This window comes from Vipera ursinii, assembly GCF_947247035.1.
Source record: "Vipera ursinii genome assembly, chromosome: 2".
In the NCBI taxonomy this organism is placed as follows: domain Eukaryota; kingdom Metazoa; phylum Chordata; class Lepidosauria; order Squamata; family Viperidae; genus Vipera; species Vipera ursinii.
Window position 1 is genome coordinate 265,632,511 of NC_139513.1, and position 15,442 is coordinate 265,647,952.

The 15,442-nt window shown below is 36.8% G+C and overlaps 1 protein-coding gene across 1 annotated transcript in view; it reads left to right on the plus strand.

The window, feature by feature from the left end:
• LOC310633465 (interleukin-6 receptor subunit beta-like) overlaps positions 1-15,442 on the plus strand; it is a gene marked incomplete at its 5' end in the record, with an annotated part of 56,670 nt that overhangs the window by 27,180 nt on the left and 14,048 nt on the right. Inside the window, 9 exons of the mRNA XM_083351171.1 lie at positions 1,319-1,360; positions 3,713-3,824; positions 8,248-8,411; positions 9,339-9,478; positions 10,793-10,934; positions 11,053-11,135; positions 11,849-12,062; positions 12,426-12,584; positions 14,055-14,174. Of these exons, the coding sequence (XP_083207297.1) occupies positions 1,319-1,360; positions 3,713-3,824; positions 8,248-8,411; positions 9,339-9,478; positions 10,793-10,934; positions 11,053-11,135; positions 11,849-12,062; positions 12,426-12,584; positions 14,055-14,174 (1,176 nt within the window). The remainder of the gene's footprint in view (positions 1-1,318; positions 1,361-3,712; positions 3,825-8,247; positions 8,412-9,338; positions 9,479-10,792; positions 10,935-11,052; positions 11,136-11,848; positions 12,063-12,425; positions 12,585-14,054; positions 14,175-15,442) is intronic.

The following is a 15,442-nucleotide window of genomic DNA, read 5'->3' on the forward strand; positions in this document are numbered from 1 at the left end:
AAAATTGTAGATTAAACAAAATGGTGCATTTATTCAAGTAAATAATATACATAAATGTTTATATTTGAGGACATTTCTCACTAATTGTATGCATTAGGACAAATGAGAACAAAATGCATAAGAATTATGAAACATATAGAAGTGCAAAAAAAACCAAACCAGGAGCAAACTTGAAATGGGGTAGAACAAATCTGAGTTTGCAAAAAATATCTACTGTATGGTGAAGATTAAAATAGGCAGATTTAATTATTTATAAGTTGAATCCCAGAACACCTCACTGTCTTCATGCAAAACCTACATACAGTTAAAGACGCCATAGTATGGACCGGCATGGAAAAACAGTCTGATTCCAGATTGACAAAGGGGACTTGGCTGTAGGCTCTCTCCTTATTTATTCAACTATATGCCAAATCTATCTATATCTTTCTATGGAAGCTGGACTGCAAGATTAGTGTGGTTTTATAATTAGAGAAGAAACACTAGAAAGCTATGATGTGCTTAAGATATTTCAATGAATCCGCAAGCTCTAATGATAAAAATCAAGGAACACAGTGAACAAATGGGGTTTCTTTAAATAGAAAGAAACCAAACTAATGACAACAGGTACATTAACCAGCCTTAGAATGGATTATAAAAATACTATGTGATAGATAGCTTCAGCCTTTAGGATCAAACAGAAAAGCAGGCAAGAAATTTATCATGGATTACTACTTGATAAAGTAGCAGTTAAGCCCTTGGAAAGATGTTCAGATGCTCTGATTTGTCTATATTTACAAAGATCAGAATTATGCAAGCAATAGTATCTCCTGTGACACTCTATGGAAGCAAAAGGTAGACTTTTAAGAACAAGAATAGAAATTATTGATGTTTTTGAAATTTGCTGTTGGAGTAGGCTTCTGTGAATATATAGAGGACAACAAACAAAGGTATCATTGAACAAATCAACTCAGAGTTCTTATTCAAGACACAAACAACCAAGTTCAAATTATCCTACTTCAGCCACATTATGCAAAGACTTGGCTCTCTAAATAGGGCTTTAATGCTGAGAAAGGTAGAAGGAAAGAGAAGTAAGGTGAATGTACTTAATTACAGTAAGTCATGGGTGCAGTGTTTGAAGGCCAGAAAGTTTAGGCTAAGGACAGATTGTAATGGAACAAATCAGTTTGTGTGATTGCTAAGAGTTAATGAATTAATGGCACATAATCAGTCAAGGGTGAGAAAGTGAGCAATATAAAAATAAGTCAAGGCAAGCATTCATAATTAAAAAAAATGTCACTTATCAATTTTTCATATCCATATTTTTTCTCTTCTCTTATAGTTGTTTCCAGTTGTGACTATCCTTTGTGCAAATTACAACCAGGTGAATACTTTTGCTGATCAATACCTGCATAAGCCTGGTTCCATGTATGCTTCCCATTTCCTCCTTAATTATGATTTCAGGTGCAGGTTGCCATCTATAAAGCCTTGAAACCTCTCTCCAATTCACTCTGTCCAGCCCTATAAGATCTGACAAGGGATATTGATTAAAGAAGGCCACCTCGGGGGGGATCCAGGAAGGGTGCTTTTTCTGTCATGGCACCTGCCATCTGGAACATTTCACCATGCAAGATCAGAATGGCCCTGACCCCCTTGGTCTTTCAGAAAGTCTTTAAGATCTGTTTGCCCATGCATAGGGGTCAGGAAGTAAATGGGGTTCGTTGTTGCTTTGAGAATTTTACTCTTCATTGCTTCATTTGCTTGTTTTGGTCATGTTTTGTATTTTCTGAAGTTATTTATATTGCTGTTTTTAAAACTAAAAACTTTGTTCACTGCCCAGGTTTGCTTTGGCAAGATGAACAGCCATAAAATTGAATAAAATAATAAATAAAATTCTTTGGTTAACAGACATTACTAAAATCCACCCAACTTTCCAATATGAAAGTTATTCCAGGGCATTATGGAAACTCAACATGGCAGTTCCCTGATTCTAATAGTATAAATACAAGTGCTCCTGAACTGGGAGAAACACACTAAGATTGAACACAGTTTATCAGAAGGATAGGTCAAAGATTCTCACTGCTTAAGTGAGAATCTGTGAACTGGTTGTTTCACCTGCCAGCCACAAAGGAAATATCTGGTCTATTTATTACCAAAGTAGAAAAAGACCAGCAGCTATATACAGATCATTTTGGAACACACTGGGTTAATATGCAATTAATTTGCAGGAAGTACAAACTTGAGTCTTGTGGTTTTATAGTATAACAAAGATTAACATCTCTGATCGTTCCACACCTTATTCATGTACTGCGTCTTTTAATAAACAAATGTGAAACAGTTCTCAGAAGTCATCCTCTGCTTCTATTTTTAAAATTCTGCAAAGCAGTGGCTGATACTGTAATGCTAGATTCTGAAGTTTTATTTGAAAATTTTAAAAAAATCACTATAATCTCAAACATCAACAAGGCAATGGGTCCAGATACACAAGACTATCTCTTCTTTACTTATACAATCACAGAACAGGATTCTTCCATAGCAATAACTTTTCCACTTACCAAAACTTTACAAAGCAGCATGAAGTATTTTGATTTCCACCAGCACTGATATGCAGAAAACATATAAAGAATACCTTGCATCCGGCTAACTGGAGAATTCAAATCATTTAAATATTGTCCCGTCCCACCCCCTAAAGTATGCCGGATCCTAGCATAGGTTGCAAAAGGTATATGATGGTCTAACAGTAAACTTTCCCAGTAACCCTTAACTTCTTTGCATGTTGCATGATAACTGGAGCTGGAGAGATGAAAGGATCGTTGTAATCAGTATATACAGTCTCAGGAAACAAGATATCAGAAATCATTCTTGGAAGAGGGAGAAAGAATGTCTTCTTTAAACTCAGGAACTGGGAAGTAGATGAGGTAGAATGCCACCAATGGGGAAATGGATTGCCCTTAAGCATTATGAAAAAATTCAAAATTTTCCATTTTTGCCCAACTATATCAGATGCACTAGCTACACCCTTTCTTAAATCAGGAGCATGGAGGGCTTCAGACAGTCACCCATGCCCTGGTCACAGCACTTGACTATGTGATGTGGACAGTGGTGCATAGCTTGAAGTTGCCCTTGAAGGCCATCTGGAAGCTTAAATTGATCCAGAATCAATGATCCTCTGATTCACAAGCTGCTCTGGTTGGCCTGGTTACTTGGGGGACCACCTGTCTCCCATAGCATCATAATGCAAATATGGAAGGATGGAGCTGGTATGGTAATTTCACAGTGCAAATTTCATTATTTTGGTTTGATTTGGCTATCAGTCTAATGTAGACCCTGATGTCTTGCAAAGTCCTGGTGTATAAGTACCCATAATCAGAGGCTAATGCAAACTGCTAATATTATGTAAACAAAATAGGGGGAAAATCAGCAAAATAATATCCCCCCCCAAATTAAAATGATATTTCCATCTTATATCTGTTATGAAAGGCTAAATAATGAAGTGCCATATTGTATGAAACATATATGGTGGACAACTGTAATAACATTTTTTTCAAACTATAATTAAAGGGAAAGTCAATAGTTAAGTCTTGTTTATGCCAGACAAACATAAATATAGTAATAATTTATTATACAGAAAAACCAGAAGTCCTGGAATGGTTCCAATAAAGTTTGTAATCTCTTTCCTTTCTTTTGAGTTAGCACCAGTGAGTGAAGCTGCTTTCTTTCTTCGTTTCCTTCACAGATTGGCAGGATGATATGAACTACTACTTTGAAGAAAATTCTGGACTCCACATTTCTTGGTCACCGCTTTCTCACATATCCAATCTATTTGCTTATACAGTATTTTTAAAATGGTAAGATGGTCAAAAACTGGGAAAGAATTTAGAAAGTACAAGAGGATACTTCTAGCTTATTGAACAAAATACAGCTCGAGAGCTAAATCTGCGTAAAACTGGTTGCTAATGGTATAGTTAGTGAGTCATTCTGAAAAACACATTGTTGGAATTCGTACTATGTGGGGGAAAAATAGAAATACTGTTGCTTTGGTGTACTTATGTCTTTATCGTTATAAGTTGAACTCTTATCTCTTTGTCACTTTATTTAAAATGTGCTTAAGATCAGGGGTCCCCAATCCCCGGGCCATGACTACTACCAGGCCTTGAACCTTTCGGAACCAAGTTGTGGAAGTGGCAGGCGAGTACGCCCATACGTGCACATCCCCACTTGCATGAGCGGCAGCTACCCATGCACTCACACAAATGGAACTGCATGTGCACGTGCCCGCCACTCACACAAATGGAGCTGCGTGCACACACTTGCCCACCTCTCAAGTGGAACCATCCCCTCTTCTCCATCACCCAGCCTGTTTACAAAGCCAGAAAGATTAGGGAACTCTGCTCTAGATTGTACTGTACTCCTCCTATTCATGTAGTTTAGGAGAGAGATGAGGTGGTGCTGAGCTATGGGTAACAGGTGGTCAAAAAAATTGATTATGATGTTTTATTTCTTGTGTAGTTTCTTTTCCCACTCTATTATTAGATGTGATTCACTCAGTTTACAAGTGCCCTATAGGCACCCAAACACTTTTCTCCCAGATGGAGAAATGATGGAGATTGGAAGCTTCGTTTGCTTTTAAATGGGCTGCTTGGAGGCACAGCGAATCACTCAGTTTCTAAGTTTGCAAGCAGACAAACCTTCCAGTCTCCCTCTGGGTGAAAAGTGTTTGGGTGCCTATGGGGCTCTTGGGGCAGCTCCACCCCTCCCCCACCTGTCTTGCCTCATGACGGCAGCATGGTGTGGCAGGACATGTGGCCTGCCACGAGCGGCTGCAAGCAGTCAAAGAAGTAGGCTGGCAGCCATGTGGGGCCCTGCTAGTTTGGGCTGTTGGTGCCACTACTGTGAGGTGAAGCAAATGGGAAAAAAACAAGACATCCCCCCCCCCAAAATAAGACTTACTGCCTCTTTTGGATGTTATTTTTAGGGAAACACAGTATGAGGCAAAAAACGGAAACAATATTTGGCTAAAATTGAGGAGCAATACAAAAGGACTTATGGATTTTTAATTTGAGCACCAATGTATCCTAGAAGATCCTGAGAGATAAGGGAAAGAGTCATAGCCTAGCCCAGGGGTCTTCAAACTTGGCCCTTTTATGACTTGTGGACTTCAACTCCCAGAATTCCTCAGCCACAGAAGCAGAGGCAAATGTTTCAGTAGGGCCCTCCCATGTTTTCTAGGGAGTAAAAAGAAAGACAGAATAAAATACTTTCAAACTTGCAAAAGTCGCTTTGAATCGTGAGATGGGCAGCACATAAATTTAATGAATAAAAAAATGTAACTTTAAAATAAAGATAAAAACTAGTACAGTATTCATCGTTGTGCTTCTTGTCTGGACTCCATCAAAGGGCTCTAACATATCTCCAAATGTATACAACCTGTCTAATTCATATCAATGTTCAGTATGCCAGGATTGGCAAGTCACTCACTGAAAATGGCACAGGCAGATAGTTCTAAATATGCAGTGAGAGAGAATGAAGTTCACCATTTAAGATTCTGATTTTTGTGGATAAAAACCTGTAAGAACTTAATATAGAAATGTGCTACATTTATGAACTTGGTTCTTCCTCAAATTAAGGGCTATTTCATTCTCTTTTCACTGCCTAATTGTCAAGCAATTTGCCCTCTTTCTTTTAAATTAATCTTGGTAATTTATGGATAAATTATGGATCTGAAGTCGAGAAGAAAAAGAAAACAAGAAGCACTCCTTCCTTCCCCTTTCAGAATTTGTCTCTGCTCAGTGAGAGAAATAGTAGAGAAAGAAACTCATTCCCCTGATTTATAGTCTTCTAGAATCACTGAATTAATGCAGACAAAAGAAGAGACTGGACAGCCATTTGCCTGAAATGGTATAGGGTTTCCTGCCTGAGCAGGGGGTTGGACTAGATGACCTCCAAGGTCCTTTCCAACTTTATATATTATTATTATTATTATTATTATTATTATTATTATTATTATTATTATTATTATTATTGTTGTTGTTGTTGTTGTTGTTGTTGTTATTATTATTATTAAAAGCATGAATGGGAGAAAGGAAATGCTAATCTTTAGAGATGAAGCAGAGATTTGATTGTCTGGATCAAAAATGGCAGAATTAAAACCTTATTGATTGGCTCACATCTTCTTACATTAGAATCGTTTGGATACTTGAAATAAAATATTATCTCTCCATACGATCTTCTGTTCTCCAAATTAAGTACTTTGCATTTTCAACTATTTCTTATTCACTTGTCCTTTCAGACCCTCCTTGAAGAACTGATATAAGAAATCTCAAACGATTTCTGATCATTTAAATCTAATCTTGATAGGTGCACGATAAATCTTTTAAGTTCATTTGTTGTGTGTTGCTTCTTGAGGTAATTGGCCATTAGAAAAGACAAGCTGAAGTAGATGTGCTACAAGATCTGGATAGTCATAGTTGCATTGCATTATTATTTATTTATTTACCAAATTTGTATGATGCCCAACTCTCAATGACTGTGGGGTTTAGAGCAGCCACCCCAAATGAAACTACAACAAAGCCAAATTTTAAAAAAAGGAAAAACTTAAAAAACCAGACCAGAGAAAATGGTAAAAATGGCAGACTAGAGATGGAAACAAAGCAAATGGTTTCTCTCTCCCTTGTCCAAGTTCCTGGGGAAGATCTGATTCGGATCATGCGGAATCATATTGGACCTTAAAATAATTAGCCAGTCTTCAGCCTTGCCCAGTTTAGCTGCCACATTCAGTTGTTTATTTAATTCTTTGCCACAGGTGAAGATTTTTAATGGATTTTTTTATCAGAGAGGGTCATAGCAGTTTGTCCTTCTGGCTTATTATGTTAAATTAATTTTCTTGTGCTTCTTGCTAAGACAGACAAATCTATCTAATTTCACTTAAAAGCCCTGCAGACAACTCTCTACATTACTGCTTCTCCTATATGATGAAGTGACAAGATTAGGCACGAAGGATACCAATGTCATTTCAAGTAATGTAGCCTGGATTCCCAAAGGGATTGGGCTGCATTCCAGAGGGTAAAGATAGTTTAGATCCATGGTGGCAAACCTATGGCACGAGTGCCACTGGTGGCACGCAGAGCCCTCTCTGTCGGCATGTGCGCCATTGCCCCAGTCCTAGGCCTTTAGCTGGGTTTTATAAAACCTTTTCGCTTTAGGCCTCCGCTGCTGTGCGCAAAAAAAAAGGATCAATCAATCATTTTCAACTTCTCGTGGGGAAAAAAAGATTTCGTAAAGTTGGAATTGATTGATTGAACTTTTTAGTTCCACCCAGTCTGCCGTTACCACCACAGCCACACCGACCCAATGGGCCATGCCCACCCAATGGGCCACACCCACCCAATGGACCACACCCACCCGGCACACGATGATACATAAGTGGGTTTTAGGTTGCAGTTTGGGCACTTGGTCTATAGAAGGTTAGCCATCACTGGTTTAGATAGTTTGGTTAGGAAAAACAGAGTTAAGACAGCTTCTCCCCAGCAATTCTTAGAGTATATCCTAAGGCCCCTATGGGGGTGCTTTATTCTGGAGAAGGTTGGTGGAGTAATAGAGAAGGTTCCACCTCCATACCCTTCATGCTCTTGGTTCTTAGTTTTCATCTAATTCTTGTTGATTTTAATCTGTTTATATTTATTGTATTGTATTGTATTGTAAGCTGCCCAGATAGTGAGATTGGCAACATATAAATTTAATAAATAAATGAACCAGCTAGCAATTCCAGATAAACAAAAATACTCCTAAAATCATAAAGTAAATTCAATGAACAAATGAAATAAACTTCAAGGACTCCTGATGTTTGAAGTCCAAAATACTACAGGTTGAAACTCCTTCCGGCGCGGTCTGAAGACCCATTTATTTGAACAAGCTGGCCTGGCCTGATGGGGGATGTTAGGGTTTTTAATGGGTTTTTATATTGTTACTGTTTTATCTGGGCGATTATTTAATTCTCTTTTAATTTTTGTATTTTCTATTTATATATGCCCTGTTCACCGCCCTGAGTCCTTCGGGAGAAGGGCGGTATATAAATTTAATAAATGAATGAAATGAATGAATGAATGAATGAATATCTGGGTAGCTTGCCCATCAGTTTAGAGAGAGGGGAAAGTTGCTGAAACTATCTATATGGAGAAGATGTAACATGTGCAGTAATGGCCTGGGTGCATCTGGTATTATAACCAGAAACGTATGATTAAAACATGTTTTCTGTTTTCCCTTCACTTACAGGGGTCCCAAATGTTGTGACAAGTTGGAAAAAGTTTCATCTCCTGTCAACAGAACCCGGGATCTCATGCATAAAAACTTACATGTGACTATATGGGTAATAGCTAATTATTCCAATGAAAGCTGCGTGACAACAAAGAACACTACAATTTTGCCTAGAAAAATAGGTTAGGTACCTTTACTCACTATTTATTTAATTTGTAAGATTTTTAAATCTTTAATTACCACTGAAATAGTCATTTCCCAGTTATATATATTTAGCAAGGCACTGAAAAGCCATTTGGTGGAAAGAACATGATCACATCATAATATGATAAGCCAGTGTGGGGTAAAAGTTAAAGATCTGAACTAGAATTGCAAAGGCCCAAATTCATGTCTGCCATGAGCTATGGAAACTGAGTTGATGTCTTAATCTCCAGAGCACTTGCTCATACCAGCCTCTTTCAGACGATTTTTGTGAGGGAAACCTTCCTTTTGGGAGGAAATGCCCAGTGTGCCACCTTTTAGTCTATTTGGAAAAGGAGAATAAAAATATATCAAATAGTAGCACTATGTTTTTAAAAAAGTGTTGGGCGAACGGTCACTTTCTAATTACCATCACTTGAAAGAAATAGTTAATGTTAATGAATGGATGTTTCTTTACCTCTTATATGCACTAAATGTTCTAATGCTAATTTGAAATTATATGCTGTGAAGCTTCATGATAAACTTACTTCCATCACTGGGAAGCCCTCCTGTTCCATCATCTTCATAATTAAAAGGAAGCCTCTTTTGATCTGAGCTTTTATCCTGGTGATTTCATGGATACATCTATATAGTTTTCTTGAGAACAGTAAGGAAGTGGTTTTCTGATGACTTCTTCCAGAATGGTGTTTTTTTTTAACTTCTCAGCCTAGCCTACACTTTCTGGTGATTTCCAGTCAAAGTCACTAAGTGTTTTCAACCTTCTTTAGTTTTTGAGATCAAAGTGAGTTGGGTATTCCCACTTGCTGTAGTGATACCTTACCACCCACCTTTAAAAATTTTCCTTTGACTAGAGAAGGTGTTTTGGAGCTTGTACAAATCAATGACTTTTGCGTATTTTTATATTCTAGAAAAATGCCCTTCACCCTTCAATGTAAACACACAACAATTATTCAATAAGCTAATAATAACATGGGAATCGCCACAAAATATACTACAGTATGAATTGCAATACAAGGAAGCAATGCAAAGGACCTCATCCTGGATACCGGTGTGTATTTTCAGTAGATATGAGACAGAAGAAAATGTTCTCATTGTCAGAAAAATCTAGATATCCTCCATGTGTTTTTTTTAAAATTGGAGTTTCAGTGAAAGCCAATTCATTAAAGTTTAATTCTACAGTTCTTTGCTTCTTTCTCTAGCTTGTTAAAAGAGTTTCTAGACCTCACAGGAGGCTGTTTGACATCTGATCCTTAGTATCCTTTCACTTTTTGAGCCAACCAGCAGCAGCTTTTCTGACATTCAGACACAGGCTTCTAAAAGAGATATACTTGACACGAAGGTGCTGTCCCCAAATTAAGTAAGTCTTACAGAACAATCCAGAAGGCAGATGAAAGAGATATACTGTACATGTTAATGAATTAAGAAATTGAACCTATCAGGGCAAAATGGGAGAGGAGCATCTGGAGAAGAAAGAAGTACACTAGCTCAGTGGCATAGCGTGGGGGGTGCAGGGGGGGCTGGCTGCACCGGGCGCAACATCTGGGGGGGCGCTCGCACTCGCAGCTCTCTGCCCCTGCCTGGCTCACTCACTCTCTCTCACTGCAGTGCTGGCTGTGCGAATCCGATCCGAGCCGCCGGGTCGCCGCCCACTGTGGAGGGGGGGATGCCAGGCGCAAATTACTTGCCTTGCCCCGGGTGCTGACAACCCACGCTACGCCACTGCACTAGCTTCAGAGTTTGTTTGTTTGTTTGTTTATCATATTTATATGACTGTCCAACTCCAGATGCCTTTGGGAAGCAAACCACAATAAAAACCAAGTATAAAAACCATCAGAAAAAAAACAAGAGTTAATCTTGAAGGGATACCCAAGTAAAGCAGTTTGCTGAGTGAGATTTCTGCATCCACAGCAAAGGGGATGCTTGTAACAATGTATCTGATTTTCTGTTCTAAGGTCTTGAGGTGCTAACTAAGGACTTTGGCCCAAATGGACACATCTATAAACAATGATAAGCCCATATAATAGAGTTCCTTATTAGTAAAGTGTATCAGATTATGCTGTAAGGACAGAGTTTTATATTTGTTTACCTAAGAATAAGTCTATTGACCTTAATGGGATCATTTGGGGGACTTTAATTTGTTAATTTTTTTCCTCTGTTTTTGTATTACCTCCTATGTTCAGAGCACCTCCAACAATGTTTGTAATTTAAAAATGCACCTAGTTAGGATACAAAAGTCAGTAATGTGAAGTAATAATAATGAAACCATTCTGTATTAAAATGTTTAAAAGAAACAGGATAAAGGCAGAACAATGCATATAGTATCCCTTGTGATGAATGTGCTTTTATCTCAAATTCTTTGCAGGTCTCCATGGAGATGAAAGCCTTTAATGTTACTGTCCCTGATGTAAACCCAACAGCATCCTACGTGGTTCGCATCAGATGCATCTCCAAGGATAACCGCTGTACTGTTTGTCTTTGGACAGAAGAAACTAGTATCCCATATAGTGAGTGTCATGTTGGGTAATTGATGACAACATTATTGATGAATTTCAAAGTTTCCCTTATGAAGGAGTGTGCATATAGTTCTGAAATGAGACTTGACATACTATTGTCCTTTCACAGAGCTTACCAAAAAGCCTACAATTTTGGAAAATATAACTAAAGAGATCTCACAAGGGAAAAGAAGTCTCTTTCTTACATGGGAGGTATATTTTCATTTTCATAATTATTTGTTGCCTTTTTCTTGTCCTTAAGAAAACATACATGCATGTTTTTTCCTTGCTGTTGTCTCATTAAAAAACCATAAGAATATATGATAAAATCAGTCCCTGAGTAGAACTTTGAAACAAGGCCTTCCATCTTCCAGTATCTACATGGTACCAGAATAATTAAAACTTACATAGAAAATTGATGAGATTCTTATAAACAATGATTGTAATCTAGTCTATATCCAAAAGATATTTAAACCTATAGATAATAATTTTTGTTTGAAATGAGCTGGGTGACTCCTGCTGCCTCCTTCCCTGCTCCATCTCTACTAAATCCTTAGCTCAATAATTCTTGGTTTATGTAAGCATAACTTCCCTGACATCTGAATTAGAAAACTATGGCGTAGAAGGTTTAAAGTTGAAAGATGAGAGGAAACCCACATTCACATTTGTTTCCTATCCAAGAAACTGGTTAATTAAGCCATATTCTATAAAGGCATAGAAACACTGAATTATACTGCAAGATAATTAAATATAGCCAAGAAAAAATAATCTCGAAAAACATCTAATGAAGTCATGGTTAATTATATTTGTCCGTGAAAAATAAATTATATAATTTATTTGGATTACTTTTGCATTATTTACAAATTCAATTCTATGTATAATTGTTATTCACTTAATTGTTCAGTGCTGGTATTTATCTGTCCCAGACTTGTGAAAGCAAGCATACCATTGGATATTTCATACATATTAAGAGAATACCTGACTCCTTCCACGGAATAACATCTCTCAATATAAAGAAATCCTCGCTGCATCTGAATCTCTCAATGTCAGCTTACAGTATTAAAATCACTGCCTATAATGAACATGGAAACTCATCTTCAGTGACATACAGGGTTCCAGATTTCATGTCAACATATTCAGGTAAAGTAGCTTATTAAAACAACATCAAGAAAAAGTGACCTTTAAAACTTTCCGTTTGTATTTTAAGTTCAAGTAACAAACTATGGAAAATCAGGTTATTCTGTTTTATTATCTCTGAATTCATGGAATAATAAAACATAGAATTCAATATGTTTAGACACTATAGCATTAACACATGTGATGTTCAATGTGATGCTCAGACCATAGAGTGGAATATTATATATTTTATTCCATTTGTATCCCTCTTTTCAGCTTATTCTGCAGAAAAAAATATATAGATTTCTCCCATGTGAGAGTTAGGAATGAGTTTTCTTTGAAGAATATATATTTTTTACTTATTAACATTTCTACTTTTTCTTACAGATTTACCGGGTCATATCATTATCTCAAATCAGCAAAATTACACTGTTATAACCTGGAATCTAAAATATAACCCTGATTGCCTTGCTATTGACTGGGGCACTGGAACAGAAGACATGAAATCCAAATGTTTGTGTCAAAATGAGACAAACATAATACTTGGTAATGTTATCTTTATAATGTGTTAAAAGTAGAATTTTGTTTTCTTTTTCATTTTAAGAAACCACAATAAAAATGAGTTTATAGTTCTGTTCACACAGTTTTATATAGGCATACAAAAAGAGCAACAATAATGATTGAAATGGGAATATGAATTTCCAGCTGCATCAAAAGACCCTCTATCATTGTGTGTGTGAATTGCTCGGCATTCTTGTATACGTGTAGATTTCGTTCACAATCTAACACAGAATTAGATATGCTTAAACCAATTGATATCAAATGTCTTTTGTGTCCTATGAAGTGTGATTGCAAATGTGGGTCTTCTGGTCTGAGCAACTTCTGTCTCATATGGGTTTCCTTTACTGGACTGAGGTGTTTGTTGACCTGTAGATTAAATTTTGTCAATGAACAAGAAAACAGGTCAGTTAGCATGATCTTAATCCCTTAACAGCAAATGCAATTTTAAAGCAAAATATTTCAAACACTGCAGAAGTTGAGTACAGAAGCAAGGTACTGAACATTACATCTTAATCCACCTTGTGGAACTTTTTTGCACTTTCTCTTTCAGTGAGGCTTGCACTCAAATTGTACTCAAAGTGAATATATTAAGAAAACTGCATTGTTCACAGCAATGATGCCAAAAGCATGACATCCAAAAGGACAACTGGGAGATTTTAATGAGAAACAAAAAAGTTGATAAAATCACTTTCTCTCCTGGAATTTCATGAGACTTTGTGAGACCTTTTGCTGAAGTTAAGCACTCTATGTCCACTACTTGTGTCTGATTAACTAAAATGGTCACTATCAAAAAAGAAGGTGATTCTTTGGCATCACTTATTCTTAGTCAATCAATGCAGCCCCCTGCCAGCGAGGCATTATTATTAAAATACTCACAGAGTGCTTATTTATTTGTTCCACAGTTTTGCACAGTATCAATCAAATTAGTTACTCCTTAATTATCTAGGGCCTTTACTCTCCCTCCCTTTTTAAAAACATTTTATTAATCACCCCCTCCAATTCCTTGGTGCTGTGCCCATCTTCCATGATCATAGAAAAGGCCTCTGAAATTACATCCACAAGGTCCTTCAATTCTCTTGATATACTGTAACTAATCTGGTCCTACCAACAAACTAAGCAATAGCAGTCAGTTGCTCCTAGACCTAGACAATGTCTGTATTCACCTTGGATGGCCAGTCGTTCTTTTATCAATTGTTCTGCTTTAACCCGTTTAAACCCAGTTCCTTTGGTGCAGCAAAGCTACTTCGTAGAGCTACTTAGTAGCTCCTTAGAGCTACTTCTATTATTTGAATTTATACATTACCATTTTTGCTGTCTTTGCTTCCAATGTGGATTAGCAAATTTATCTACTTTATTTTGTCTTATTTGTTTTTCACTGATAACCTGTTCTTTTTTCTTAAATCACATTCTTTTCTTAATTGTGTATTTCCAAGTGATGACATTTCTGTTACCTAGATAACCTCCAGCCTTATCAGTTATATAAAGTAATGTTGCATGCATTGGACCGTCAAAGCAAGGACTTGATGAAAGATGAACGGACACTGGCTATAGCCAACTTCTATGCAGTGGAAGGAGGTATTTTTACATTTTCTTGCTTTGCTTACTGTTTGCCGCTTTTAGTGAATTCCACTCCTATGTCTAATTATACTGTTATGGTTTGATTACATAAGAGGAATTTGGATTAAGATTTTTATAATATAATTTCCAAGTGTTCCTTTTCTTTTTTCCATTTTTAATTTCTATTGCTGTGCTTATTAATCTTGCAATTTTCTTCGTTCTCTAATTTATATTATAAGTTCAGTATGATAAAAGAATCTAAATAAATACTAAAATAGAAAGTAATTGTAATAAATTGCAGAAATTGAATGAATTGGGGGGTGATTCTTTGGATGCTTTATCGAGCAGATTATTTTTTTCTTTGCACTAATCCAGAACATCAGCATACATACAAATTCTATCTGTTTTCCAGTTTCTGCCATGAAATACTGCAATGCAAATAGGGAATGAAATCTAGTGCAGCATTCCTCCTAGCAGAATTGCTTCTGTCAGCAGTTTCAGGAAGAAGCAGTTCCCTTGCACACCTTCTATAATCCTCCCTCTGCATTTTCAAGTTTTATTCTTCAGATTACTCAAAGCTCTGATGCAGATTTATTTTATTTGACAGCTAAATTTCCCTGGATGTGGAGCTTTTTAAATGTATATTTCCCAGTTTTAAAATTGTCTGTATATAGTTTTCAACTTTCTTCAGACATGACTTTTACAAACTTTTGATTGAAGAATACCAAAAGTTAAGACACATTTTTAATGTTAACATTCATGTCATATAGAAGTCAGTGGGAATAGAAAATCCAAATTTGTTCCCAAAGGATTTATAGATTTGATAATGTGTGGGGTCTTTGTTGCTCTCTGAGCTTGGTTGTTTTCTTGCAGATGTTTTATTACCAAACTAGGCAACATCTTCAGTGCTAAAAGAGAGTGGAGTTTGTTCTCATTTTATATATCAGTGGCTTGCCATGTCAGTGTTTGTGGGAGTGGTCTTGATGGTTCCTTTATTAGGTTGTTGTTTACTGTTAGTCTGTCTGAGTTGATAGTTCCTTGATTGTTGTATTGTTTATTTGTTGATTGTTGGTCTAGTGGTAATCTTGGTATTAATCTCTGTTCTTCTGGATATCGATTGCTGGTGAAGAGGTATTTTGGTCTTTTCGTTTCCTTTTTGATTGTCTCCTTTGAATGGTATGTAGATGTTGTTTATCTCTGTGCATGTTGATGGCTGATTCTTTCAGTGCCAGGCTTCCAAGAATTCTCTAGCATTTGGGGACTTTGCTTGGTCTAGGATAGTCACA